At 37.9% G+C, this 26,101-nt stretch overlaps 2 protein-coding genes across 18 annotated transcripts in view; both read right to left on the reverse strand.

Annotated features, from left to right (window-relative positions):
* The window catches only part of prom1a (prominin 1a), a 45,638-nt gene extending 35,851 nt beyond the window's left edge, over positions 1–9,787 (reverse strand). For 12 of the 15 annotated variants that reach the window (XR_008964148.1, XR_008964147.1, XR_008964149.1 and 9 more), the window contains exon 1: positions 9,240–9,786. Coding sequence is in view for 11 of the 15 variants with exons in the window: in XM_057349386.1 (XP_057205369.1) it covers positions 9,240–9,471 (232 nt within the window). In the remaining 4 variants the exon portion in view is untranslated. Of the gene's footprint in view, positions 1–9,239 lie in introns of all 15 variants that reach the window. The other 3 variants (XM_057349378.1, XM_057349380.1, XM_057349381.1) reach the window with 1 other exon arrangement.
* Positions 9,788–12,373: 2,586 nt separating this feature from the next.
* Positions 12,374–25,829, reverse strand: tapt1a (transmembrane anterior posterior transformation 1a). 3 transcript variants are annotated; one of them, XM_057349695.1, is made up of 15 exons: positions 25,617–25,829; positions 24,993–25,141; positions 21,535–21,653; positions 21,268–21,300; positions 17,720–17,882; positions 17,508–17,643; positions 17,019–17,116; positions 16,312–16,381; positions 15,487–15,567; positions 15,253–15,362; positions 15,055–15,114; positions 14,783–14,851; positions 14,451–14,527; positions 14,090–14,253; positions 12,374–13,940 (listed from the first exon to the last, which is right to left on the reverse strand). In XM_057349695.1, the coding sequence occupies exons 1-15, from the start codon at positions 25,810–25,812 to the stop codon at positions 13,696–13,698; spliced, it is 1,770 nt and encodes a 589-aa protein (XP_057205678.1). In that variant the 5' UTR covers positions 25,813–25,829; the 3' UTR covers positions 12,374–13,695. The 3 variants fall into 3 exon arrangements, with proteins under 3 accessions (XP_057205678.1, XP_057205679.1, XP_057205680.1); XM_057349696.1 differs by lacking the exon at positions 21,268–21,300; XM_057349697.1 differs by lacking the exons at positions 24,993–25,141; positions 25,617–25,829 and adding an exon at positions 22,157–22,762.
* Between the last annotated feature and the right edge of the window lie 272 nt (positions 25,830–26,101).

Raw genomic sequence — 26,101 nt, forward strand, 5'->3', positions numbered from 1 at the left:
AGATATTTGGAAGAATGCTTGTAACCAAACAGTTCTTGGCCACCATTGACTACCATAGTAGGAAAAATTGCCTGTAAATGTCTTTGTTCTGTTGAACACAAAAGAAGATATTTTTAAGAATGTAGAAAAGCAACAGTTCTGGGCCACTTTTCACTACCATTGCCATTTTTCCTACTATGGTAGTCAATGGTTACCAAGAACTGTTATAAGCTCATTTTAATCACCGCACACTCTCTGCATACCTCTGTGGCCTACTTAAGTACTGTTTTTTAAATGTATTAGTATTATTTTTAGAACCTCATTTAAGGTCAATAAAGCTGCAGTAACTGTGTAAGTGTGCTAGAAATATTCCAACTCTTCTAGTGCATCCTTTATTTTAAAAGCTTAAAAACATATTCTGATGTGTTCTGACTACGTTTGTTAAAAATAAGGGTGTGAATCTCACTAGTCAACATGCACTAGATTTGAGCCATAATCAGGAATCAGATTGTTCTGCCCCAATTAATCATCATCTAATTAGGCCTTAAAGGCCTATAAACCAACACAATCTTCTTTCCCAGTGTTGATGTACTTCCCATCGAAACACAAAGCTGGGGCAAAATATATCAAAAGGCTTGTCCCATTTAAAAAAAACAGCCAGCGGCCTTTAGTTTACATCACAGCCGCGAATCATAATTTGGTGCAACTGTGGGAGGGAAACACACCCACAATTACACCCATGAGTACAAAAAGAGTCATCAATATTCTCGGCCAAGTTAGAGAAAGACGGGAACAAAAGTTTGCCAAATGTATTAGTAAACTATATGTATATGGTCTCAAATCTAAAAAACGAATGCAATTTTTAAAGGGGGTTTTAAGGGAAGATATTAAAGGGATAGATCACCCCAAAATGAAACTTCTGTCATCATCTCCATCTTGTTATTTCAAACCCATATGAGTTTCTTTCTTCTGCAGAAGGTATTTTAAAGAATGTCGGTAACTGAACCGAGTTAATGATGACAGAACTTTCATTTTGGGGTAAACTATCCCTTTAAGCATATCTGGTGAATCTATAGTACTGGTCCTAAAACAGAGTGTTGTAAGTAGATGCATTTACTGTACATGACAGAAGAAACAGCTAAACACAATCCCTGGTTAATATCTTACTCATCATTAATCTGATATAAAGATACATAGAGGTCATTGAGATTATATCCCTGATTAATACGGATTAGTATGTGTCTGTCTATATGTGAAGAATGTCTATGTTGGAATTTACTGCCATTACAAGTTCAACTGTATTGAATTGTCTTATACATGTATATTATCATATATTAAATGTTCAACTAAGGGTTTATTTATAAAAGAAACACTATGCTCTCACAGTAAGTGTGTAAACCAAACAAAAACAACCTGAGAGAAACAGAGATGCTCTGCACTCTTAAAATGTCTTTGTTTATTTAAATCAACAGGGCGGTAATACAAACATTTTGACCGAGACCTTCTTTAATGTAAGAACTGGCAAACACCTTGACTGGACGGTTTGTGTTATTCCCCTGTTGCTTTAAGTAAAAACATTTTCGGAGTGAAAAACATCGTTCTATTTCTGTCTTGTTAAATGTGCAAAACTCTCTCTAGTGCGCCCTCAGGGTAGGTTTGTTTGCGTAAAACACAAACTGTAAGAACCGAATACGTGACTCTAGTCAGACATAAAACTTTTTGATTTTTCAATTAGTTGATTCTAATTAACGTTCAAGAAACACAAATCATCTTCTTGAAGATTTTCATACTTTCATTAAAGGCAAAATGTTGCAAAAAGAGACCATAAAAATATCAACAGATGAAGAGCGATATTCCACATATAGCTCTCAATCTGCCTGAAAGCGATGAACGCTGTAAAGTGAGTCATGCGAGATTACAATTACATGCGCTGTGAATATATAGACAGCAAATAAAAAAGCGCACTACGTTTTAATAAGGAAACATCTACATGCCTTTAGTTTTGTACATTATACTCTACAGGTTCTTAAAGAAACAGTTTACCATAAAACGACAATTCTGTCACTAATGACATGAAATTGAGCTAATAATGAAACACTTGATGATCGTTTCAAGATGTGCAAATTCTAAAACAAAGCCAGTGTAAAGGCTAAAAGTGTGTGCAATCCTGATAACATTTCAATGAGCTACATCTGACATTAAAGATGACAATAACACAGCAGTTCCAGGTGGGCAAGGCCAAGGGTCCTCTCGGAAGAGTCAAAACACATGCTGAGCCTGATAAACTACTCATACATCATACTCGTACATCAATCTCACGTCTCTCCTGAGTCTCTCTCTCACACACGTCCTTTTCCTTATTTTGCATTCTCTTTTGTGTCTCCCTTCTTTATATCTCACCTTTGCTCATTTAAGCCTTTCTTCCTCATCATTACATGCCAGCCTGGATCTGAGACTTCAGTCAGTATCACTCCCACGTACACTATAATATCTGGCTTCTGATGTTCTTGACCCTTACAGAACCCCTCTGGTTTTCCCAGCTGTGATGCTTTTACGTAAAGTGTAGAATCGCCTTCTTCAGTTCCAGCCTGGACGACGCTCTCAACCTTTCAACAGGTCAATAACTCCACAACCTCATGACCATGACATTCTATTGTTTCGTGGAAATGACTCCGTATACATACTCACTTTGCAAACTTCACCACGTAAGGAGGTTTCTGCCTCAGTTTTACTAAAGGGGTCATAATGTGAGGAATCAAATTACCCTTGATCTTTTAGGATAAAGGACTTCAATGTACATACTGTAGCTTTAAGAACATGAAACTTCTTCCTTAGTCCAAATAGATCATTTACTGAAAGTAAGCTGCAGGAACAGGGGAATTCCCTGCATTTCTGACGTCAAGATACATTAACATATGGCCTCGTTTACAAATTAAAGTCAGTCATAAAGGTTTGGGCCAACTCTCCCTTTAAAGGAGCAATGTGGATATTTTAGCGGTATCTAATGGTGAGGTTGCGAATTGCAACCAACGGCTCACTCCACACCTCCCCCCTCCATTTCGAAGCACTGCGGTGGCTCTCACAGGACAAAGATGTTGTCACGTAAGGTCTTTATACACCTCTGAAGACATACGTAGTTATGTACAGTATATTATTGCATTGCATTTCTGTCAATAGATCCTCCAAAAACTTACACACTGGACCTTTAATTTTGTTTATTTGGTTTCTATTCATTATTAGACACACATCTACATCTGAAGGCTAAATAATTCTACAAGAAGCCGTTGTATAATCAAGGACTGTATAGCGATCACTGCCAGTCATTCATTGCATTCTCTCTTTCTCTGTTTAGGCTTTTGTTTTCTCCCACTACACAGAGAAATCCAACCCACACAACATGTTGTTTGAGAAAGCATCTGTGTGTCAGGAAGTGAGTGAGCAGCTCTTCTAAAAATAAGAATTTCATTCAGATGCTATAGCAACCTTTCTTTCCACCCAACTGGCAGAACAGAACACCTGAAGGTTTGCTGTCGAACATATCATAATAATGCCATGCTAAGACGCAGTGGTGAAGGAAAACACTCAGTGGCGTAAATGTGACCGTCGCATTAGCAGCAGGAGCAGTTTAGATGCGACAATCTGTACAGCTCGGAAAGAGAGGCTTACCATCAACAAACATATACACGCTACAACTGGACTATAATAAAAGAGAAAAAAATACAATTTAAACAAAAAGCTACTGCAGGTGTATTATTAGACCTTACATTTATTAAGAGTTAGTATGATTTTAACTAACATTCATCCATATTGAATATTGAAACTCACTGCTATTAAAACACTGTTGAGGACAAAAAATAAAAAATAGTGAAATAGTTAATAAAACAAAGCTGAAAATCAATTTTCCCATTGTAATCATTATTGATGTCTCTTTAAGACATTATAGGCCGTTTCATCGGACACGCGCTGGGACTGCAGCTAACTTTCGATCTGTGTTTGGCTAGTGTCTAATAATATAACTATTCATGTTTTCTTTAATTTATGTTCATATTAATTTAAATTATTATTTTATTGTAAAACGATTTGATGAAATTTGTTGTATGTTCATTTTATTAAATAAACAAATTGTTGAATGGGTCCTGTAGTTTGGTGGCCTTTACAGAAACCATATGGTACATTGATATCTAGCGGTTGAGTTTGGTATCGCAGTCTAAATTCAAAATAATGGAGAGACAAGTTTAGCCAAGTAACGGTTCTTCTCGGTTTCTTTTGCTTGTTATCAGAAATAATCTACGGGCACTCTATCGTTTGCAAATGCGTACCAGAAGTTAATGGCAGTCCAGGTAACGTTTGTTTATGTTGTCTATAAGTGAAGAGATTACAGCCTGGCGCTAGCAATGCCAAGGTCATGGGTTCGATCCCAGGGATTGCACATACTCCATACTCAGAAACAAATGTATAGTGTAAGTCGCTTTGGATAAAAGCGTCTGCCAAATGCATTAATGTTAGCTTGGTCTTGGGTATGTAACCCATCTTTAAGATTCCAACACCACAGTTCTTTATACACCACCCTCAATGTCTCTCAATGGCACCAGAGAAATTCATTCAAAATCCTCCTAAAGCGTTCTTGTGAACTGGCTGCAGTGCCAACCAAAAGCTCAGGTAAATCACACCAGAGACGATCGAGGGTGTGTGTGTCTACTGTCTGGTGTGGGCAGGCAAGAATTAGGTTATAATACTACTTAATACGCCCAACTCGTTTTTTGACAAATTGACCATGTTAAGCATGAGAAGACAACACGTTTAACATGACACACCGTTGCACCACCCCTTTAACTAGTGTAAAGTAGTCGTGGTACATGATTTTCAGGGAATAAAAGATAACTAATTGTTACCTTGTTTTCTGCAGTTAATGTTTTCAAATAAAAGCAGTTTCCACTATTTGCCTTTTGTTTCAGTCATAGGAACTTTATATTAATATTTAGATGCTGTATATCGGCCATATATCAGTTATCGGCTTCCAATGTTAAAGAATTATCGGTTATCGTTATTGCCCAAATTTACATAATGGTCAGACGTGAGTTTCTATTACTAATGCTGTCAGTAGGGCACTGGGCCTATAGGAGGTCAGTGTACTCATGCGGGGTTGTGACGTGCTTTAGCCCTTAGGTGCACCACACTCACACTGACTGGAGTCATGAAAACATGTGACTGCCACAGAGGGACATATCCAACACTCACAGCATGTGAACTCCTTCTCAGACATCAATATTGCTTATTAAATTTAAATGTGTGAAATTTTACCGATTTTCATAAAATAATCATAGTCTGGCATTCGTTGGAAACAGTTACTGTGCATCTATAATGTGCAGTATGGAGACGATTAATTGAAGATGTTTATGTATTAGTGCATCTGCATTAGGCATGGGCTGAATACCGGTTCCAAGGTATACCGTGGTTTGGAAAGTCACGGTTTTAAAACCACTAAAAGTTTCTGTTATACCGTTCCAAAGGTACAGTATAAGCTGTTTTGTGCAGGAATCCATCAGGTTCTGTGCTATATTTTGTTTATGCTTAATTAGTTGTTTGCTCATCTGCATTTAATTAATTTATTTATATGTATACAGTATATGTATGGATGAATGCATGTGAGTTTAATTACTGTAAATGCATTTAAAAGAAGACTAGAAAGGGATGCCATGCTTTCAAAATGTTTGGGAAGCACTCATTTAACCTGACATACTGTTCATGTCTCAAATATTTTGTGTTGCTTAAAAATCAAATCTATTGTGTTCAATGTTTTTACTCAGACATTTAAAATAACACATTTTAAAGCTGCAACCGCAATACCGCCAAACCGTGATAGGCTGGTTTAAGGTTACCATACCGTCAAAATATCATACCGGCCCATGCCTAATCTGCATCCGATATTCCTATAATAAAATAATGGACAAAGACTGTCCATTGCTTTTTAGTGCCACCTCTCTGACAGTAACTGCTTTAAAGTTTGAGACTCATTTGAGACGTTTTGGACATGAATATGCGATATACACCGTTTAGCCCTGATGAAGGCCTGTGTGCCGAAATGCGTTGGCAAAATAAAAATATCATATTTTTTAACTTTATTCCACATTTATTCTGACCCATTGCTGCTTTCTTCGTTCCATGCACCTTGTTGTTTACGTAAAGTTGCACCAGAACAACTTCCCAACACTTCTTTGGACATGAATATGTACAGTATGGCAAAGACAGGAGAAGAAAGAAGGCCAAGAAGAACCAGATAACTGATCTAATCTGAATAGAAGAAAATACAACAGATTGAGGAGAAGTTCTCACATCCCCTCAATGCTGCATGGCTGCCTCTAGAGACAGAGAGGGGGCAAAGAGGAGCTACAGCAAGCTGGCAGTCAATAGACATGCGACTAAGGATGCCATCTGTGGTGAAGGCTAGTGTGCCATCCTTTAGATACCCAACTGGCATGAATCATACTGAACTTTGGCATGGACATTAGGTGACAAACTTGTAGCAGAAGTACTAATAATAGCTGAAGCTCACTAGGAAGAGCATGGCAATGCCAAGGTCCTGGGTTTGAAAGCCAGATGATGCACAAATTGATTTTATATGGAGTACTAGAACTTGAATGGAATTTTTGGTCCTCCAAATGGGGCTGTTCTAGGGTCAGTTGATATCCAGGACGTAAAGTGATAGTTAACCCAAAAAATGAAAATTCTGTCATCATTTACTCACCCTCTTGTCATTTCGAACTTGTTTGACTTCGTTTCTTACGCAGAACACCAAAGAAGATATTTTGAAGAAAGTTGGTAAGCAAACAACGCCGGCACCCATTCACTTCTATTGTATGGACACAAACCCAATGCAAGTGAATGGGTGCCAATTAACAACGTTCTTCAAAATATCTTCTTTTGTGTTCTGTGGAAGAAAGAAAGTCATACAGGTTTGAAATGACAAGAGGCTCACCCTCTAAATAAATGACCCATAAATGATGACAGAATTTTCATTTTTGGGTCAAGTATTACACACTATTACACATAGACGTTACGAATAGAAATTCATTGAACGAGCTGGTGTTGTTATAAGGTTGAAGGAATATTTAAAGTGGTGTTTTAGGATGTAAAAATATGTTTAATTTTAATGTACAGTATGTACGAATGTATGGATTTTAAGTGTTGTGTAGACCCTAGGAAGGCAAGTAATGTGGTAGGATGTTATGGAATGTGAAAAATTGTACAGTATTTAAGTTTTTGTTTTATTTATGGAATGATGAATGGATTGGACGGACCCCATGAAGACTAGTAATGCTACTGGACAGAGCTACTGGGTATCAAATAATAAACAGAGAGCAATAATCATAATAAATAAAACAACTTTCAAATATGAAAAAAATCACCTCCACTTGCAATATCATCTATCTCCCATTAAAGCAAACATGGAGTCATACCAACATTATCTCTTCAGAACGCAACACACTGACAAAGAGAAAAAGCTTGTAAAGCATGTCCTGGAATTAAAACCTCTTTAATAAAGTTCTGTTTAACAGTGTCCTATTACAATCTACTAAGGCAATGCATTTCTTTCTGAATGCATTCGCTATTCACACCTCGTCTACACTACAGCATTCAGACATATGTAGGCCGATGGGAGAAACTCACAGTCACTAGAATACTGTAATGTTGCCCTGGCAACTGCCTCTACTGCATCTCCCACAAACAGATGGAGTCAGACCCTTCACCTGTATTAGTTTTGGGTATGTACTGTAACCTCAGATATAAGGACGTTCACACTACAGTAGTCCTTTTAGAATTATTAGATTATCAGAGAAATACAAATGTTTATTCTGGCAAATCCTGCGAGATTATTTTAGTTAAAAAGGCAGATGTGTAGAATATAAACACAAAATATTTTTGCATTTCCTTATGGTGACGTTGACTTTACAAATCATATCAAAATAAAATGGTTTTAAAGAAACCAAAACATGGTTTTAAGTAGCAAAATGTGATCAAGAAGTTTCAGAGAACAGAGAGCGACAGTAAAGGTTTCCGTCAGGACAGCCTGGCCAATAGCTGAGAACAAAGAGATCCTTAAGTACATTTCCAGGCAATATGACTGAAACCTAATACTTTAAACTGTGTAATTGTTAGGCCATTACTGGGCCATCTTTCCCAGCAGCCTTTCATCTCAATGAGCTATTTTCTACATCTAAAGACACTAACCGTTTCATCTGAAAGTAGACAGGGATAAAGTTCTATCTATTATGGCGTTCACGCTGCACTGGAGCAAGCATTAGAAAAATGCTGCTTGGATCAGAATAAATAATCATAATCTTGTTATCATCACATTCTTGTGTCCTTACATTTACTTATCCAAGTCCATTCAAATCTGAGGATCAACGGATATGAGGATGTCTCACCACCCCTCACCGCAAAGCTAAACCCAATGCTAAGAAATAATTTCCACAAACGTATTTATTCAAGGAGAGTAAACAGAGTTGTGATGAGCGCTTTGGTCTCTGCAGCTGCTGTACGACGGTCTGCACGGTGCAATGAATTATCATACTGGAACCCTGTCAAAGAGCTTTTATCATTTTAATTATTTTGCCAAAAGACTACAGCTGTGGCTATCAAAAAAAAGGAAAGAGGAAGAAAAGACAACAACTGCGGTCAGTTGTGTTTAGAAGACAGCATGGATGATTTAAACCTACTGAGGCCAGGGGTTTATTGCTTAAACCTTTTGCAGCTGAACATTTAACTGACACTTATGCATTTGGGCGGTTTACGTTTGTCCAAACCAACCTGCAGAGCAAGCAAATCCAGCGACAGGAATGTATCATGAAAATAGTACACAATCCAATTAAAATTTCACTCCACAAGTATTTGGCACATTTCTTAGTTGGTGTTGTTGATCACACAATGTCCACCTGTGGCAGGCTGGAAAATAAAAGCACAGCAACATATGGGCATCCAGATTAGTGTTTAATCTGGTTAGGAGGGTGACTCGACGGGTCAGGATCCTAATCTCAAGATTTACCAATTAATGATGGACACAGTGGGGATGAACAATGAGACAGTTTTAATATGGAGACGACACAGGTGGCACATCTCACACATTAAACCTGCCTGCTCATGATAAACAGTGATCAATAGGAATAATTTGATTAAAAATAATATTCAAACAAACAAATTGTGAAGGAAACACCTGGCACAGGTGCAAAGAAGTTAAAGAACACCACATGGGTTGAGCTCACCTTCAGGGAACGGGTTAGGCTGAACCACGAAGAGGAACGCGTGCATCATGTTAAATAAGATCCCAATGGGACCGGGCTCGTAATAGGCGACGGTATCATAAACTCCGGAGGGGACGAAGCCGAAATCCAAAGTCGCTCGCGCTGGAGCAGCGGGAGCGCCGGACTGCCTCTCCTGAAGCTCCCCGGACGTCAAGCCCCAGCACAAGAAGATTAGTCCCGTTTTCCACAACATGCTCAGTTCTGGTGTATTTCCAAGTGAAGAAAGCTTAGACGTATTTATAACGTAAATAATAAGGTGACCAAGGGAAGGAGCAGTGTAATAACATAAGAGTGGAAGAGGTAGACCGAAGGTCTCAAGTCCTGGTGTCCGGAGAAGGATTCATGTTGGTGGCGCTCCGCGGGTCGCGGCTCCTGCAGATTCACGGCGCGCTCCTCTTTCTGCCGGTCAGTCACTCAGTCAGATACCCTGCGAGAAAAAGACGGGTGACGAGAGGAGGTTTTAGGTGACTATACCCTCCCCTGTATGGATGTCTCGGAAGCTCTCGGTGCTCCGCCTCTCGGGTGCTAATGACAGTGCCATTTACATTGACATCATGTTTTTGATTGTGCATTCCAATTAATATCAATCAAACTGCAGTTGGTTTGTTTTGATTTAAGCCATAATAACTCAAATAAATACAGTTAACTAACACAATAAAACAAAATAAAAACATCATAACATAACATTTTAAAAACGAGAGTTATCTCTTTTTGGAAATAAACTCTTCATATATATATATATACAGTATATATTATCAAACCATATTTTCTTGTCAATGTCATACAGATTTTAAAGGGATAGGTCTCCCAAAAAGAAAAATTCTGTCATCATTTACTCACCTTCGAGTTGTTCCAAATCTGTAAAAATGTCCTTGTTCTGATGAACACAGAGGAAGATTTGTAACCCAACAGTTCTGAGCCACCATAGTAGGAAAATTGGCTTTATAAATTTCTGGTTAACACAAAAGAAGATACTTTGAAGAATGTCGGACAGCAAACAGCTGTGGGGCACTTTTGACTACCTTTGTGATTTTTGGTTGTCAATGGGGTCCAATAACTGTTTGGTTACAAGCATTTGTCCAAATATATTTTTCCGTGTTCAACCAAACAAATACATTTATATACTGTAGGTTTTTAACAACTAGGGAGTGAGTAATTCATGACAGAAGTTTCCTTTTTGGGTGAACCATCCCTTCAAAAGGTGGAGATCAATAGCTACGTCTTTACAAGTTAGGCTATTCATATGCGGTTTTAAATCTCCCTACTGTGGTTTGAGTGGATGTTGTCTTTTTTTTGTCATGTCTCATTTATCAACTCCAGAAATGTAAAACTGGCAACTTTCTCAAATGAAAACATTTAAAACACAACACTATATTTTACAAAGTGCACCTTTTTCCCTACAGTATTTCCTCAAGGTACTATCTAAAATGGTCCTGCTATAAACCATTTTGCAAGATGTAAACAACAGCTGGTCCAGGAGCACTTCCCGTTTCTAACGTTAAAAGTTCAAAATACATCCAAAACCCAATCAATAGAACATTAAGAATTGAATCAATTAAACTAAAATCTTTAAGACTAGTCTTTAGGACTAGTAGGTTTCACTGCTGAAACGTCTATATACTTACATTCCCATGGCTAACCACAACAGAATTTCTATGACAAAAAATCACCATGGTAACTGCTCAGCTGCTGAGGTGTGTTGATGGGTGGAACAGGTGAAACATCATTACTGACCAACTAATGTCCATCTAGAGTCCATCTAGACTAATGTCCATTATGATGCTAGAGGCTGATCAATCCCTGGATCAACAATTTTTGTGTGTCTTAAAGCAACATTACTGCAGGAGTCTTAACCCCTACCTAATCTTTTTCTCTCTCAAAAATCAAAGGAAAATCCAGAAACATGTCAATCACAAGTCATAAAGAGTTGCGGTTATGTAAGCAACATACAAGGATAATCTTTTGTATTTGTTTAGCTTTTCACTTGGTACTCCATCACCAAACAAGTTCACCCACTGAGTGGGCTCGTATCGCCAACATGACTCATATTCCTCATATTAGACTAAGATATACACAAGGCAGTACTGAAGCAAGAACATGAGGTACTTGTGTACTACTTTGCACATAAATTCATATTTGAATGAAATGAATGTATACTGTGCTTTATATGACAAGCTAAAACACTTAATCTGTCATCAAGACAAATCTAATCCCCCATAATAATTAAATAACAGATATTATTCTTAACTGGAAGTCCTCGATCACCTTGCAGGTTTCATAGGCCAAGCAAGTCTCCCTTACTGTGAAAAGCATTTAAGCACGAGGGACATTTACTTCATGAAGAATGTCAGATGCGGAATACTGTATAAACATGATAGCAAAACAGGAATTCCCATGATTAAATTCCCGTTTCCTGTATTGGATTAAAGGATTTAACAGGAATGCGACTGGCAAGGAATGCTTTGTGTCAGACTTTACTCAACAATGATCAAATCTAACCATGCCACAACACTGACACTCTTGTTTGGATAAGAAACTATTATTTAAAGTTACAGATTACGGTAGTCACAATGCATCGATGATCAAACACGCTGCATAGTTTTGCAAAATGCTAACATCAACATGTGTAACTTAGTGCATTTACAAACAACCGCTTTATTCTGAAGCCAAACAGCCATCCTGTTGCCTTAGAAACAACCTCTACCTCCTCTGTGTTCCCTGCAAATATCTAGCGTTTGTACCTGGTATTTGGAGGTTTTAATGAAGGACATGGATGTTCGCAGTGGGTGGACGAGTGAGGTAAACAGATTACCTCGCAGAGATAGCCATGGAGATGGAGGCGGCTGAGGGTGGATTACTTGCTGTCTGTGGATTCTGTAAGAGAAGGTCACTCAGTGGCAGATTATTGTCTCAGACTGCCATTGACAAGAACGCGCCGTTTAAATACCAGAGAGAGAAAGAATGAATTCCTAAATGAACACAAGGTGATTTAAGCCGTTATTTGTCTAGCTTTAGAAACACGGTACATTTGAGGTGCTATAGCTTAATACAGTAGGCCTACACGCAAATATTTAAGTCAAGCTGGCAAAACAGAGTTAAACAAACTACAAAAAAACTTTTATTTTGAGTCCCAAAATGAGTCTTGCTGTTACACAAAACAAACGGCATTAAAACAAAAACAAATGAGAAAACCTGTGCAACCATTTTTAGAATGTGTCCAAAAACAGCGATCTGGTTGTTATAATTATAATAAAATTAAATCTAGATACATTTAAATTATGCAAATGACGTACCTCTTCACCGCACACAAAAAAAGGGTTGTACAGATTCACATTTTGTTGTGACATTTCACATGAAATACAATCTTCCATTCAAAAGCAAGACTATAAAACTGTATAAACATGGCACTGCACTATTTACTTTTAGATTATAATTTAACATTGAACTCAACAAACAGCAATCATGTCAAACAATATAATCTCTTGGTATGATTGGTCACAAATTATTGACCTTCAAAATATGCTATTCCAAAAGTGCACTGAAAAAATAAAACACTTCTATTTAATTGATGCACTTCTTATGTTAGGTTCAGTTATTTCTTTCATGGCTGATGTAAACATGTGAATGTCATAGTAAACAAACAATCAAACAATACTTTAATGTACAGCTTAAGACAACGTGGTAAATCAGTGCAAAGTTCAGTCAGCTGGTTTGGCTCCTTGAGGACATTTGTGAGAAACTTCAGAGCTGAATGATCAAGCATAAGTGCTGCCAACTCTTCACTGTGAGTCATGAGTTTTATGACAACATAATATATCTGTTAAAAAGTTTCAGCTGAAGCAAATACTTTACAACTACAGTATAAAAAGGCATATTTGCCAGACTGAGCCATTTCTAAATGGCAACATCATCGCTAAACCAGTTTAGGACTGTGTTGGGGCCAAAATGGGTATATACTTTTGTGAGTGTTTTATGAAATTGATAGGTGAAAATTGTCTCTCTCTAAGGCTTTATTAAATGATATATGATATTTAGTTTCCACTCAAGACTATTTTCGAGTGGGTGGACAAAGACTAATTTGCAACAAGTTCATGGCACATTTAACAGGATGTTCTTGCTCTGATAAGGTGTGAGACAGAGACGTTTCCTAAAGCAACATATACTAGATTGCAAGTCTGTAATACGCCAGCTGGCCGAGGGCGAACGTATTCTTTGTCTTCATCTGGAATGCTTCATGCTTCCTGCCTCCTTTGGTAGATATTCTGCAAAGCGGAGGAAAATATCATTTTCCCATTCGAGAAGACTGCTATAATTCTCGGAAGAACCCTCTGGGCTTAAAAACAACTTGCGACGATGACAAACCCGAGGATTCTCAACTTTCATTCCTGAGCAGTTACTATGGTGATGGATTTCAAGTTCACCCGATTCGGTTGCCGCATATTGTGAAGCGGTCTATCTCCAGCAGGTCTTTTTTTGAGGGTCTGTGTTTAAGTTCAGTGGATTCTGGTGCCTGGCTGGTGCCCTCCTCGGGTTTAGGGGAAGAATCCGGGGGAGGATCACTGGTCACCTGAGTGATGGGGGGTGGAGCTGGGGGGGAACGCCTGGCCCTTGGGGACGGTTGCTTGGTTACGGAAATGGAGGGTCGATGAACTCTAGGTTTGTCTGAGAGAAAGAAAGAATTCCATTTACCATTATATCAAGTCTTATGATGTGAAACAGAAAAAAAACTTTGACAAAAATGTATGTAATATAAAATCTGCTTTATGCAATGGTGACAAAAAAAAATCATATTTCTTCTAAACCGATGTTACCTGGCGGTGGAGGAGATGTGGCCTGGTCGGTTTTCTTGGGATGCTGTTTTGGAGCTTGAGCGGTCGGCCTGCCAAACAACTTCCCCTCCATATTGGCTTCCTTGACATAGCGGCAGGCCTTTCCCAGCAGAACAATGCTATTCAACACTTTCAGTGTTATTAATCTGCAGAGAAAAAAAAAGAAAACGCCTAGCAGAGGATAACTACTAAAACATCTTTTTACAGACTTGGTTTTCAAAAACACAGCAGGAGAACAGTATTAATCAAATAAACTAGGTCTGTCGAGAGCCGACTGCATGCTGAGGGATATGTCATAATTTCACATGATATAATGGAAACTGATTGATTGAATGAATTTTACCCAAGATAAAAGAGAAGCAGACAGACAGATGAGAGAGCGCCCTGGATCTTTACTGAGCTCATCACCACTCGAATCAGCTGAAGGAGGAAAAAAAACACAAAACAACAAAATTACTGATCACATGTGCTTTATGGTAACAATCTCATACTTGTATAAAATATAAATAATTATATATTCTACCACTAACAAATGCTTGTAATAAAACAAAAACAATTCTGACTGAGGTTGTCATAAACTTATGCATTAAATGGTTAATACCAGATGTAAAAGATAAACAATAAACAAAATGTTTAATATACGTAATAACAGCTTAAAAGAGTTCGAAATCTCACCAGAACAGCCAGAGGCAAAGGAATGAAGCCCATCCTTCGTGCCACTGAATCGCTGTAGTCTGTGTACGCCTGTTCATGAATGCACCAGATATCAGTGAGCTTTTCATTACTATTGGGCTTTAAAGCATTTTTTGCCGTTTACAGAGCCCAGAGCTGTCACATACACATGTCATAATTCATTTATATCGGTCAAAAAGCGACAAACGCTCACAGCACCCTCAATATTCATGGCTCGGTTCATTTTATATTACAGAACACAAATTCACACTTACATTCTGTTGCCGACTGCTGACGAGCTCAAAAGCTAAACTGGCTTTATATTCACTGTAGACCTAAAATAAAAAATGGGACAAAGTTCATATGTGGTGCCTGTATTTGGGGCGATGATAGCGCACCTTGTATGGGTGCCTAGAAACACAATGGTAAAAGTGAAGCTTTAAAAAGCAGGAAAAAAAAACTACAGCTCTCACATCAGCCGTGATGTCATTGAATTTAGTGATGAAGGCATGCTTGACGGCGTCAACGGCAACCTCGGAGGTGATCACCATGAAGACATCCGGCAGCAGCACCCAGAGGTGATCTGAAAACAATATCAAAACAAGCAAATTCTGTTAAGTTGTGCAAAATCTCTATACTGTAAGTCTTACTATAAAGAAGTCATCTTTTAGACCAAGGCTAATTTTAACATTAATCCAAATCTGCACCTGATTTCCAGGAAAACTGCTCCATGTTCCTCAGGCAAACAATAAGAAGCAAAATGTAATTGGTGAATCGTTCCTTGATATCTGCAAGACAGACATAAACCCAAAACATGAGCCACCACATTTGCATTCGGCACAAAGCTGTTGGTTAACTTCAAAAGATGCTAATGCCTTTGATCCATGAATATTTTGCAACAGGTTGTGTTTCAGGGATTATTTCATCACAATAATAACTTGAACACTTGAATGGACGACCACAAGGTTAAGTGACCGTTTGTAGGGGGGAGGTTTGTAATCAGCATCTATTCTCCCTTCTGGTGTATCAGCTGGTCTTTCATAAAGAGCAGAGCTGCCGGAGGAAAGAGGATGTCAAACTGCGCCGCAGCCTGTCAGCATCTCACCGAGCGTTATCAGAAAGAAGCTCGGAGAGCATTGATTAGGATTTCGAAAAGATGCTGTAACAGGTGCGAGTCAGCCCACACGTAACGTTTTGTCACCTGCTCTGTGAAGTATTTTATAAACCTTACAAATTCAAGTTATTTGAAGAATCAGAATCACTGCGAGGTAAACTACTGTGGATATAATCCCTGTATACAGTATAATCTACATTATGCAACAGTTCTGATTGGATGATAACGCTGATGTAACACCAGAACTGCTTTATGGTTTTGTATCACTCAGAGAGAGAGAGATTAAGTGACACTACAGCAAAGTTTTCGGTTTTAAATGTCCTCGTGTCACAGCAGACTGTACTGATACAAACAAAAAACCATAATGCATGACTGCCAAAACCTTCACTGTGTCAAGGCGAATGTGACTTTGACTCACCGCTGTTAGACATCTGAAAGAGGTTGTTCTTCTCAAACTTTTTGAACACACTTCCTTTGATTTCAACAAACTAAAACAGACAAGTACATGCCTTTAAAACCTTTTGATTTAGTTTCCAAGCACTATATACAGCCGTGGAAAAAGTTAAGATAATTTATTCAGCATTTCTAGATGTACTGTGGCAATTCCTGTTGAATTTCAACAAAATCAAACCTCAGGAGTGATAAAGTCATCCAACAACAATGTGAAAGACTGACAGCATGACAAGACGCATGAAAACTGTGATAAAAATATAAAAAAATATTTATGAATTTTTCCTAAATACATGAACAAATGTTACTGTTGTATTGATTAATAAAAGTGAATATGAACTTGTTTTCTTTGCAGTATTTGAAGTCTGAAAAAATACAGAGCATCTTTTCAGTTATTTTGACCTGTTTCTCCAGTTTTCATTTTCAGCAAATAAATGCAAATAGAAACAATCTTTTTGTTTGAAATTTGGGAGAAATATTGTTAGTATTTCACAGAATAAAACTAAATAATCATTTTCCTAAACACATACCTATAAATAGACTATCAAAAAAACCTGAAAATAGTTTTGAAAAGGTCTCCTAATTTTTTCCGTGGCTGTGATTTATATAGTGACATTTGATCATTATGATTCAGAGAATTTCACTGTTTGTGTGTGAATGTGAGCACACACTTACATTGTTGGACATCATGATGGTGAGCAGTGATTTGTTATGCGAGTTGAAGGCAACATTGAGCGTAGAGGCCTGAACCATGATGAGGATGGCATGAAGAACTGCGACAAAATTACATTCAGGAAAATAAACCACTGAAGATACAACCACAGTTTTTGCTGTGGCATGATGTCACCATAGATCACGAAGGCTTATTTATCATATTTAGTAGGAATAGAACTGGCAACCTTTTGGTTGGCAGCCCTGAAATGGTTAAACAAACACAACTGTAATCTAGAGACATTTGTTATTGGGTAATTGCATTTTTTAAATCGATAACCTTATGTTTGGTTACATAGCCACAAATCTAAAAAATGTTATGCGATTGGGTCTTTAACGCTTAAACACAGCAAATCGAATTTAGTTATAATCTGTAATGATAACCACACTAAATAACAACGCATCATGAAACATTTGTAAGAAGTCTTCGTAGCTTATACCCTAAAAGGATACAGACATAGAAGACGGCCATAAAGAAATGAGGAATGACTCCAATGTGGGCTCTCTTCTGTGACTTAGGCTCAGTGGCCGTCCAGTAAAGAGCATCCAGAATGTCCTGCCCAAAGGACGAGAAGAGACGATCTGCCACCTAAAGATGAAATCACACTTAAAACACAATCCACAAAACACAATCAGTAATCAGTGAATGAAAAACAGTACTGTACCTCCAGCATGTTGTAGATGATATAGAGTTTGATGACTGACTGACCCCGGATCAGGTGGTACATCATGGCATAATCGACGTAGTGCATCATGAAGTAACAAAGCACCATGATTAAACCTTTCAGCAGATCACACACCTGAGCAGGCTGCATGAACCGAGAGCCGCTGACAAACACACACAATAAAACACACTCAATAAACACATTTACAAAAGAGCAAAATGAGACAGAAAAATGACAATGACAACCAAAACACCAACACACTTGAACAACTCAAGAATCGTGCATTTCTCTGATGCAAGGACAATGAGAAAACAACATAATTCAGTTTAGTGTTGACATCTATCACACCCCTCTTTCTTCACAGCCGAGACATTTTTAACAGAAGATGATTGAATTAATGCTCTCAGGTTTATTTGTGAAGCTGAGCTGTAATTCAAAGCTGTGCAAAACATGCTGTGCTCCGGGTGTCAGATATATCACTGTCACTCGAGGTATCAAAGGAGGAACCTTCGCAAACGTTCATGGAAAAATGCAATTCAACATCAAACAATAAACAAATCGCAGACAAAAGCCTCCAACACCTGACCAGCAGGTCCTGTAAGTCTCATAGCAACCAAATAACAGCCACTAGTATAGAAAGTCAAGTGAGATTCTTCATTTCACAGAGTGCAATGATTCTGCAGCAAAATTTATGCGTTTATATGACAAATCTTTACAAAAAAGCATATTTATCACCCATGGTATTAAAGGGATAGTTCACCCAAAAATACAATTCTGTCACCATTTCCTCACCCTGAAGTTGTTCCGAACCCATATGAATTTCTCTGCTCTGTTGAACACAAAGAGAGATATTTGGAAGAATGTTAGCAATTTTCAGTTCCGAAACATCAGTAGAAAAAAAGTTTAATTTTTTTTGTTCTGTTGAACACAAAATGACAGCAAACAATTCTGGGAAACCTTTGACCACCATTTTAACGCTTCCTACTATGGTAGTCAGTGATGTACCAGAAATAAAAATGGCTAACATTCTTCCAAATATCTTCAAAGTAATTCATACAGGTTTGGAACAACTTGAGGGTGAGTAAATGATGACAGAATTTTCATTTTGGGGTGATCTGTCCCTTTATCATGGTATTCAAAGGTCCTTCAGAAAACACCATCATGGTATTTTGTGTTGGGCTTATTAGCTTATTAGTTACGCCTTTCATGTTTTCATAATTTCACTTTTTCATTTTCGGAATGAGAAATTAGAAACATTCTTCTCTAAAAACAGGGATGTCAAGGGGATGCTTTGTTTTTATTGCAAAAGCAGAATAAATGTGCTGGAGAGGATAATTATGAAGCTTTAAATACACAATGCATCAAACAAGAACACAAAGCAACAACTTCTACAATTTTTAAATAAAAAAACTCTATACAAAATGGTTCATTTACTATGCAGACAAATGGCAGCTGCAGTATGGTCTCATTTTCCCAGCAAGCAAATCTAAAACATTTCGGAGGGCATTTACACCTAGTCGCACGCATCTGCACGCTCCGTGAGTTAATGCGTAGCATGTTTTTCTTTCACCATACAGAAAACTAAAAACATGTACCATTTAATAGTTATTTAAAAACGTATTATTAAATTATTTTTATTACTAAAAATATTATTAATATTATTAAACTTAAAATAAACATACCTTTTAAGTCGTTTAACTGATAGTATTAACCGGTCAAAATTTTAACTATCAGTTAACGGTTAAACTGTCAATATGAGCATCTTAATCAATTTCTCTAGGTTTTACAGATACATGACGGGCTGCCCGATAATTTATCGTGATACCACTAAATCCTATTGTAATCGAGCTAGCTGCGATATGCAATGTGTCGATATATTTTTTTAATGCTGCTCGATCTAAAAGAGGTGCGAGTTTGAGTCCCTTATAATGTGCATTTGAAAAAGCAACACCCGTCAAACATGATCATTATAAATATACAGTACTTTATTATCATAAAAATACCTGATGATGCTTGAGTAACTTGGGCTGTCACGATTATTAAATAATCGTCTCATCGCCATGGTTTCAGATCATCGCAATTATTGCACATCTCTATAGAAGACACTAGGGGGAGCTGTAGTGTATCTGCATATTGCATATTTTAGTGTATATATTGTAACTAAAGCATGGTAATACTTGTAAAATGTACCACCACAACACAATCACTTAAAAAAAAACTAAAACATACAAATTACCTGCAGTACAATTTAATATTATTTAAGCAAATCTCAGTGTGAAAACCAGTCTACCAAAATTTCATTAACACAAGTAAAATTTTATTGTAGTCTTGCAGGTGAGAAAAAAACAGACTAGACGCTTTCTATGACTGATAGTGTTTTAATGGTGGCTTCAATTCACACCTGATCAATTTACTTAATTTACAAGTATTTGGCGGTTGTATTATTGACCGGTAAAAGCCTAAACCATAAATATATGATGACCCAATTTTTTCCGATGTATTTCCAAGAAAAAACAGTCTTGTATTCAGAACAATACGTTCGTTTCAATCGCTGAATCAAAAATGTATGAGAATTATATGTCAAAGCTCAAAAACAGACAATTAATCGTCATAATCTCAATGATTTATTAGACAATTAATCGTCAATCAAATTTAATAATCGTGACAGCCCTATGAGTAACAGTGTTAAAAAGATGTCCATAGGCATTTCCTAGATTCTAGTGTTATGGTCTTCTTCTGCAGTGCGTATTTGGAGTTTCCGCAGGAGAGCGCCCTCTGGCTTTCGGATGCAGCAGCACTTTCCCGTACTTCACTCAAAAGCTGTGCATAAATCATGTGATATTTATCGTCGGTTTATCGTGACAGCCCTAAATGCAAACTATCTGTTCATTCATATAGGGATATTTCTGCACAACATTTATGGACTCCACAAAAGAATCTGAGGATCCAGTTAAACCTATTTGCAGTTTAAAGAGAACAGGAACAGCCGCTACCATTCGTGTCAAGACCTGGACCAAATATCCTTGCTGAAAACAACCTAAGGTGGTTTCACTGGTTCTACTTGGCCACAAAGCAAGTCAGCTTGGTTTATAGGAGTTTTTGGGCACAAGTCAGCTGGTCAGATGAAAACCAGCTTGACACGATTTAAGAGCCAAGCTAAACCAGCTAAAGACCACTTAAACCCAGCAAACCACCAACATCGTTACACATCACCAGCTTTAGCAGGAATCCATGTAATGTAGCGCCTCTGTGTTATACCAGCACCGCACACACCGATACACAGAGCCCTTCATTTATCACACAGTCAACAAGCTCTTCAACCATCAGACACCAGCCAACAACTGACAGTAAAAACGACTGTGCCATCATATAATAAGCTATCTAGCCCATCCAAGAGCGATGAAGAATAATCACAGACCAGCAACACAAACACACTGCCAAGTAAACGCCACAGTCACATGCCCATAAAAACGTATGGACCAAACACAGAATGAAAATGGTCTCGTGGGATTGTTTGAGATGGGTCACGGCGAAGGCAGGCGGCCTACCTGCTCCGTCTGCAATAAGGGCAAACATTATCGCTGATGAGAGGAGGGAGAGGCACACATTAGAGACCGTACTCTTACTGTATGAAGAAACATCGTTTAGTAGAAACATAACAGTGTCAATATAGGGGACGAAATTGGGTCTGTGTTTCTGAAATAATTTCTACTACTTAGCTTATTAAATAGACAACTTAGCCGCCTTATTGCATCACTGCTTATTGCATAACACTTAAAAGTAAACATGTTTTTAAAGGAATTGTGATGTGTTACCCGAGGCCGCAGCAAGGAATGGTCAACAACCTCAGAAAAGCCAGCAGTGTTCTCAGGGGCAGCAGGGTGAACACGTACAGAAAGGCGTCCAGGCACAGGAAGAACCCGAAGATTATCAACTGCAGGAGAAGATAAACAGTGACATCATGGGCACAAGTGCATAGAAACAGGCAACATTCTGGGAAAAAAGACGTTTCCCACAGCCACTGTAGAAAACACAGTTTCAACAATGCCTCTGCGAAGCATAACTCTTTGTTATATTTGCATTCCGTCACGTTATAATGAAATGAAAGTGACATCATCTTCCTCAGAGGCACTGATGCTTGACACGCTTGAGCACACTGACTGAGGGGTGTGATGTCTGGGGGTCTGAAGATGTCCGCCAGCACTCTGTAACCTTAAAATCTTCTTCGTGTTCAGGGGGCACTTCTCCGTTTCAGAGAGAGACCATTAAAAACAAATCAAAAACGATAACATCACCGCAAGCAACTGGCTCTTTAAATACCGAGCGTGAACACCGGGGGCCATGTTCCCCAGGAGGTACAAAAATAAAAGCTTGTTAGACAACAAACACAACAACCCTATGAAAACAAAGAAAACAGGCGCAAAAATAAAACCTTACCTGCTCAGAGAAAATACATCGAATGACAGCAACCATTCTGAACTCGTAGAAGTGGAAAATCATAAGAACGCTTAGTTATTTGTTAAAGAAAGTATTCACTAAGAGGATGGTACTTCCTAAGAAAACATAATGAATTGTAGGAAACTAAAACTTTAGTGACATGGCTGTTATATATGTACTGACCATCATCAGCTCTATTCTCATTTGTGTGCATTCTAAAAAATCTTTCTAAGAACTGTTTCCAGGTCAGCATCTAAACACTGTCTCGCTCGTGTCTTGAGTGTTCATTGTGCGTTTACTAAGGTTTGTGGGGCGGAGCGGCTTTAAAGTCACAGAGCAGTCTTTGTGTGCACTGTGCACATACCTCAGCTGTCAACATGAGCACAGTATATTACACAAACCTGTGCGTGCAGACCTGGACTTGAGCACCATGTGTCTAAAAATGTCATGTGAACATCTGAAATCATGCATATTATTCACTATGACAATCACTGCCATCTCAATAAAATCCTATGAAAGATAAAACATGTTATGCTCTGAACATTTTTTTGTTAAGCCAATATTGCCATCTAGCGGCAACAAACAGTTCAACACTTTCTGTGGATGTTAAAGAGGACTTTTGGCTGATTAAGTGTCTTCATGAATAGTACAGTTAGCTCGATTTAACAAAATAGTACAGTTACCATATTTTACCATATTTAAAGGTGGAGTGTGTGCATTGGAGTCATGAAATAGATGTGAAAAAAGCCTTAGTTGAGCCAATGTCTCAGGGAACTCAAACATGCAGGGCAATTCTGCATGTAACACAGAGCCACAGTGTTAACACTTTTCAGGAGAAATCCACTTATGAATGCTTCACTTATAGTTGTGTTATATTTAATCATATGTTCTTTTTGGTGTTTTTTAAGGATCGTGCTACGTGCATACACAGCACGTTAGACATGTTGAGCCACTCACAAGTAATCCAGATTAAAGGGACAGTTCAACCAAAAATGAAAATTTACTCACCCTTCAGTTGTTCCAAACCTGTATAAATGTCCTTGTTCTGTTGAACACAAAAGAAGATATTTTGAAGAATTTCAGCAACCAAACAGATCTCATAATCCATTTATTGCCATAGTAGGAAAAATAAATACTATGGGAGTCAAAGGGGGATGAGATCTGTTTCCTTGCAGACATTCTTCCAAATTTCTTCCCTTCTGTTCAGCAGAACAAAGACTTTTACAGATCTGGAACAATCTGAGAGCGAGTAAATGATGAAAGAATTTTTATCAGGCATGTGATCAGCCAAGGACAAAAAAGAAGGAAGACCGCACGCATCCTCGCCCAACCCCAACCCCCCCCCAAAAATAGTCTTTAATGTTACAAATTAAATCTTACATGATTAAAAACAGGAAACTGTTTGCCAGAAATATATATTTTTCACTTAGCAACACAAAAACAAACTATTATAATTTTCCAATTCCGTCTGTTCTTGACTGCTTCCCCCTGTCAAGCATAAGGCGTGGGAAATGTCCTATTGGGAACTTCAACTGTTCTGAAATAGTGGGATTATAACACCTAGTCCTATTAAGTGAATCAAATGTTTATTAGTTTAACAGTCACCTAAACAATATTTAATAAAATAGGTTGAAGGTTTGTGCAAATATCTTTGGCTAATGTCAAATAAGATGGCATTTACAAATGGCCCTTGAGTAGTTTATACTAGGCCTACTTTAAATTTTATTGTAATCAGCAATAATTCCTTTAACAATAATTGAACAAAAAGTAAAGAATATTGTGGCCTCACGAGACTTCCATACACAGCCACTAGATGGCGCACCTACGTCATTCATACAGCGGGCAAACGCTGCATGCTGCGGTTTTAGATCATTTAAATGTATGCTTTCAGTAGAGACTTCAACGCGTTTATATTACAGTGACTAGATCGGCCATTTGTATAGTTTCAAGCCATCAAATCACGGAATGGCCTATTTTAGTCTCTGTATATAGATAATGTTTTAATGTTAAATCATGTCATATAGACGTCTCAACTTCCACACTCGGGATTTTCTGTATAAATTACAAAACGCTGTTCAGTTCCCCACAAAAATTTAAATCCCTGTTTTATTTTGGGGTGAACTATCCCTTTAACTTTTAAAACCAATAAACACATTTATGATGTTTCACGACTTTATCATTGTGTGACTACATTATAGGCTATATTATAACATTTTTAATAATCAGTCATGACATTTACTCACCCTCAGATTGTTCCAAACCTGTATACATTTATTTCTTCTGCTGAACACAAAGGAAGATATTTGGAAGAATGTCAGTAACCAAACCGATCTCATCCCCGATTTACCGCCATAATAGGGAATATACTGTGGGAGTCAATGGGGGACGAGATCTGTTTGGTTATTGTAATTCTTCCAAATATCTTCCTTTGTGTTAAACAGAACAAAACAAATATACAGGTTTGGAACAATCTGAGGGTGAGTAAATGATGACAGAATTTTCATTTTTGGGTGAACTATCCCTTAAAAGCATTATTTTAGGCAAAAATGAAAATGAGACACAGGAAAAGACTTTCAATAAATAATGGGTTATATTTCTTGTTTGTTTTTCAGTAAACCTGTTGGTATGCCTTCACCTTGAACCTTGAAGAGGCGGTCTAAAATAATTACCATTGTAAACAAAACACATCATTTTTTAAAATTTCTTTAAATGACTTGATAATCTCACAAACTCACAAAAACTAGGTCTGTAATGCAGGTTTACCTGAAACGATGGTAATGTGAGATAACACACCTAAATCCTCTTTAGAAAAAAAAAAGAGTATTGCGTGACCCACCCTCTCCAGTTCTCTAGGTATCCTCATGCAGGTGTACACTCTTTCCCTCCTCTCAGTGTACTTTGCCTCATTGTGCTCCAGGAAGTATCCCCTGGTCAGTTCTGCACACATGAACCGCACCAGAGACGGATCATCAGGGTCCACTGAATCTGTGTGATTGAGAGAATGAAGTTATTCAATGCTATTGACTTATGATTCAGCTTTCAACTATTCTCAAACGATTGTTTAAAACAAACAAGCAAAAGTTGCACACATGATCTGAACACACTATGTACAGCAAAACTTAGGTTTCATGGTTTTTAGGATTCAGGTAGTAAAGTAGGTATACAAGTTTGCTATAACCCTACAGGACAGTACAGATACGGTACCGTAAAGACAGAGCTGCATTCAACACATGCAAGCTGGTTCTGTCACTGCATTAGTTTACATGTACAGTGATTGCCACATATACATGATAAGGGATACTCTAGCAAGCAAAGCAAGCAAGCTATGATGAAAAAAAAAAATTTCAAAAACTGTAGATGTGGAACACTGAACAAACTAGCAGGGCAGGAGTTAAATCTAGGTAAAGATCAGTTACACGTTGGAAACTAAAGCGAAGGTCAGTCCGACGCTCAAGCTCACCTGCGCGCTCGCGCTGCTCGCCTCGAACTTCTGTTTTCTCGTAAAATCCCAGAGTTTCCGCCATCTTGACCTCCGGGGAAGCGACGTTTACCTTCCCAGCTCCTGACGCACCCGCCCAAGAACATTTCACCTCTTCGTGATCGTTATTTTCGGGATCCTTTTCCTCTAACACCCCGACACCCAGCGAGTCCGCCATCTTCGCTGTGGCGTCACCGCGCGCGCTCACGTGATATTGATAAACAAATAAAACGAATGCAAAAAAATAAGGCATCATAGGTAACTGTAAAACTGAAAAAACTGTACTGTAAAAAGAAATAATAGACAGATTGCAACATAAATTATACTACTTGATGAAGACAGAACGTTTAAGATGTATTACTAAAAATATAACTAACTATATTAATATAATTTATTTGAATTAAGTTATTGTTTGAATATGATAAAAATGTCTAACTAAAAATGCAAACTGGAAACGAATATACAAA

This window comes from Triplophysa rosa, linkage group LG13 (assembly GCF_024868665.1).
Source record: "Triplophysa rosa linkage group LG13, Trosa_1v2, whole genome shotgun sequence".
Lineage (NCBI taxonomy): Eukaryota > Metazoa > Chordata > Actinopteri > Cypriniformes > Nemacheilidae > Triplophysa > Triplophysa rosa.